General features: G+C 38.6%; 1 protein-coding gene across 1 annotated transcript; it reads right to left on the bottom strand.

The window, feature by feature from the left end:
• Positions 1-243: 243 nt before the first annotated feature.
• On the bottom strand, positions 244-2,989 carry LOC145764766 (uncharacterized). The gene has a single exon (XM_082576433.1). It carries the CDS (start codon positions 2,987-2,989, stop codon positions 566-568), a length of 2,424 nt encoding a protein of 807 aa, XP_082432559.1. The 3' UTR covers positions 244-565.
• Between the last annotated feature and the right edge of the window lie 754 nt (positions 2,990-3,743).

Here is a 3,743-nt window from a genome sequence, read left to right as displayed (position 1 = left end):
GAAGTTATGTATTCCGGTCATTTTAAACCTAGTCCCAGCCTTCTACCTCAATTGGCTACCGAGATACAGCAAAAATACCCTTTTCGAGTCCCGGGCAAAAAAGGGGTCCACTTCTAGGGTGTCAAATGTCGACCGATTGACCTGAGACTTGACGAGGTGTTTTTCGTGTCCAAAATGCACAGGTCTAAACAACCAAACTGATCAAATTTAGAAAAAAGTTTTTTTTGAATCACCCTAGTAAAGACCATAAATATTGTATTGTAAATCTTCGTGATCACGCCTTGACAAGGTGCATCATATGCACAACAAAACATGGCAGCACTGTTCCATAAACATGTGAATTGGGAGCATTTAAAGTGTAACTTTTGGGGTACTAGTTAACATACTTAACAGTCCAACGCCGTTATAGCCTAGTTTTGAACAGCACAGCTAAAAAAAATATATGAACCATGCTATTAAACTACAGTATAACAAAACATTGATTGGCTATAAGAGTAAAAATAATCACCAAAGGGTTGAATTTGTTAGCTATAAATATATAGGTTCAAAATACACGAGTATACAATCATCCTCTCTTCACAAAACCAACTATTGTTCCAAACATCGCGGTGAGCCCCAGTGTGTCTTGCTGTTTTTCTCTTTGCTTTTGAACCACAGATGAATAAGCAGGTATCATGATATTATGAGCCATTTCAAGTTTTTCTTTACGTTTCAACAATTTCAATTTTAGTGATGAAATTTCAGACGCATCATTGCATGGCGATGATGACGAATTATGAAAAGAAACATTATCACTTACCGAGGAGTTGCGATCTAAATTTTGGTTACAACCATTCTCCAGGTTGGCACCCAAATGTAGGGAGCCGGTATGTGGAGAAGGCGGTAATACCATCTGCCAGCTGCTGCCTGGTTCCACAGCAGTGGCTGCATTAGAAAAGGAACTGCTGAGACTGTTGCAACTGGCAACACTATCCACAGCCGGGAGTGTCTTGGAGTTCAAAGGTACAGTGATGGGCTCACTCTTGCATAACGAATGTTTTGAAATTCCTTCACTGAAATCAAAGGAGCTGGACATTGTTTTTGTTGGAGGACCTGATGGACTAAACGGCTGTGTAGCGTTCTTTGATAAAATTGTTGCTTTAGCAGTTTCAAAACTGGAAGACAGTGCTGATTGCGGAGAGTTACATGAAAAGTCTTGGACTGAACCTCCTTTATCTAACAAGAAATTATTAGTTTCCTCATCAGAAGAGTTTAAAGGAAGAACAGCTGGAACTGATTCTGCAGAACCGTGCTTTTCGATATCAATAAGAGGTCTAGTGTTTGGAACAGAAGGATTCTTCTCCTGTTCATGGATAGAGTTTGTACAGTTATCATCAGCAACGTTAGCAATAATGCAATTTAAGCAGGTTTTCACATCATGTAGACTCAACAATGAATGGTCAGAGTTATCAGCACTTTCAGTCTGATAGTTATTTGCACAACCAATAGCACAATTCTGTGCGAGGTGCAAGTTTTCGAATTCAGGTTCACGAGTTTCCTCTGACTTGTTTAGATGGGGCATGCCATTATCATAAGATATTGCTGTTCCATTTGTTGTTTCATGACTATGGGACAAATGCTCCATCACAAATACTTCTTCTGTTTCTGTAGAGGAATTTGATACAGGTGCATTTAAACCTTCAATGCTTGGCAAAACAGAATAATCCGCAGAAGTGATGTCCTTCAAGAAATCAAAACAAAAATGCATTATTTCTTCATTCTTGTAAATGCGATCATAGAATTGATGACTGAACAGGAGCCAGTCATATGCTAAAGTCAAATACACCATCTCTTCAGCATCCAAAGACTGGTGGATCAAACCATCTGCCCAAAGTGAAAGTCTCAGTAATGAAATAAACAGAGGAGTCCTATCCCAACCAGATATGCAGTGCAAGAGAATTCCATTAGAAGACTTGCTAACCAAGCAGTTCAACACTAACTTTAGATAATTTTGTGTCAGCTTCACTAAGTCCCATTGCATGTAATCTTTCCACTTTATTCCATTGAGCTGGGCTACATTTTTTGGAACTTGTAACTCGGCATCTACAAAAGTTTGCTTCCAATCGAATTTCAGTCCAACACCAGTGTAGTTGTTGAGTGTGTAGTCAGCAAAGAATTCACATCCAGGGTAGGGGATGCTGACTATGCTGAAATCACCATATCTGTTTTCGGAGTCCACCTTCTCAGAAGATGTGACATTCATTCCAAACTTAACTTTTTTGTTTTCAACCATCAAGTCACAAATTACATCAACGTTGAGAGTTCTTAAAAGTCCAATGTCAGCATTTCTAACTTTATCTACCAACCATTCTTTATTTTTACCAGGATCTTGCATTTTTTGAGGCAATTTAGCTTCTGCTGCCCCATTTCCATTAACTGCAGCTTGTGGCTGAGGAAGCGAGACATTGCCATTAGTAAAATGAACAGAAGCTTCATCAGAATGACCATTTGTCGAAGGCATTTCTGAATTACATTGCAGTGAATCATTTTGATTGTTGCAAGTTCCATCGTCAAGCCTAGATGATGCTTCCCCTTGCATTAAATAGTCATATCCTGTTCGAGAATATATTTCTGGAGAACGTGCTAGTGTCGAAGAACGACAGACAATTTTACCTCCAAACAACAAAACTGGAGCAGGAAATCTGCTTCTCGTGCGAGCAAAACGACCTCCAATAGACTGTAGTAACTCATTTTTCAAAGTCTCTGTATCAGTATTCTCGTCTGACGTCAAATCTTGTTTTTGTTTTAATGGAAGAATTAAAGAAACTGGGTATGTGCTGCACAGAACTCCTTTGGAGTTATCAATGGTGGTACAAACATTGTCTCGACAGAACAACTCCAAACATTCGTCAACAAGCTCACTAGCAAACTTGTTGTTTGGCAGAAACACATTTCCATTGTTAATTCCATAATCCAAAAGTTTGCAGATTCTATTCACTTCATCAGCCATCATACAAAAAAATAATTGTTGCAACACCTTTTAACATAAAATCTGAAAAATTGATTATTATTATTAATACTAGTCAACATGCTACTAGCCAAAAATTCCATCATAAAATTACCATTAACACTGGTGTCATACGCGCTGACTTCCGAGGGGGGCCAAGGGGCGGCACCCCCCGTAAGTTTATTGTTGAGGAACAACAAAAATGGCTATTAAAAGTGGTGTTTCAAAGATAAAACACTTCGCGAAAGAGATTTAGATCATTTAAACGGACTTAAAGAATGCCGAAAGTGAAAAACAGCCTACGTTGCTCTTGCCCGCAAAACAGAGGCTGATCGCATGGCTTTCTCTGGAACGCGAATTATTGAAATGCGCACAGCACGCGCGCTCACAGTAACACACTGCTTATCTTCCGCGCGTGAGGAGCAACTTCAAAGTCTGCGAGCTGCGAGGTTGAATGTTTATTCTCATTTCAGGAATTATCAAAACGTCTGTTAGATTTTTGTAACTTCAAACATGAAATCGATTTTAGCAAACTATATATCGAGTTGAAACTATGACACAACGAACAATTACGTGAACAAAGCTCAAAGAAAACATGCATTTTTCAAAACTGTCATCCGTGTTTTGCTTTAATAAGCACTGTATTGATCTTGATGTATATATATATTTTGAAAATACATACATCTCATACACTCCTCAATATACTCCTCATACACTATCATACAACTCCTGTACTACGTAGCTATTTTAAAAGACT

This window comes from Aplidium turbinatum, chromosome 2, assembly GCF_918807975.1.
Source record: "Aplidium turbinatum chromosome 2, kaAplTurb1.1, whole genome shotgun sequence".
NCBI lineage: Eukaryota > Metazoa > Chordata > Ascidiacea > Aplousobranchia > Polyclinidae > Aplidium > Aplidium turbinatum.
Note: the sequence above shows the minus strand (reverse complement) of the source record. Positions and strands in the feature narration are given on the sequence as shown.

Excerpts from the sequence above, each read along its gene's own strand:
- LOC145764766 (XM_082576433.1), bottom strand. The coding sequence starts at position 2,989 with ATGGCTGATGAAGTGAATAGAATCTGCAAACTTTTGGATTATGGAATT.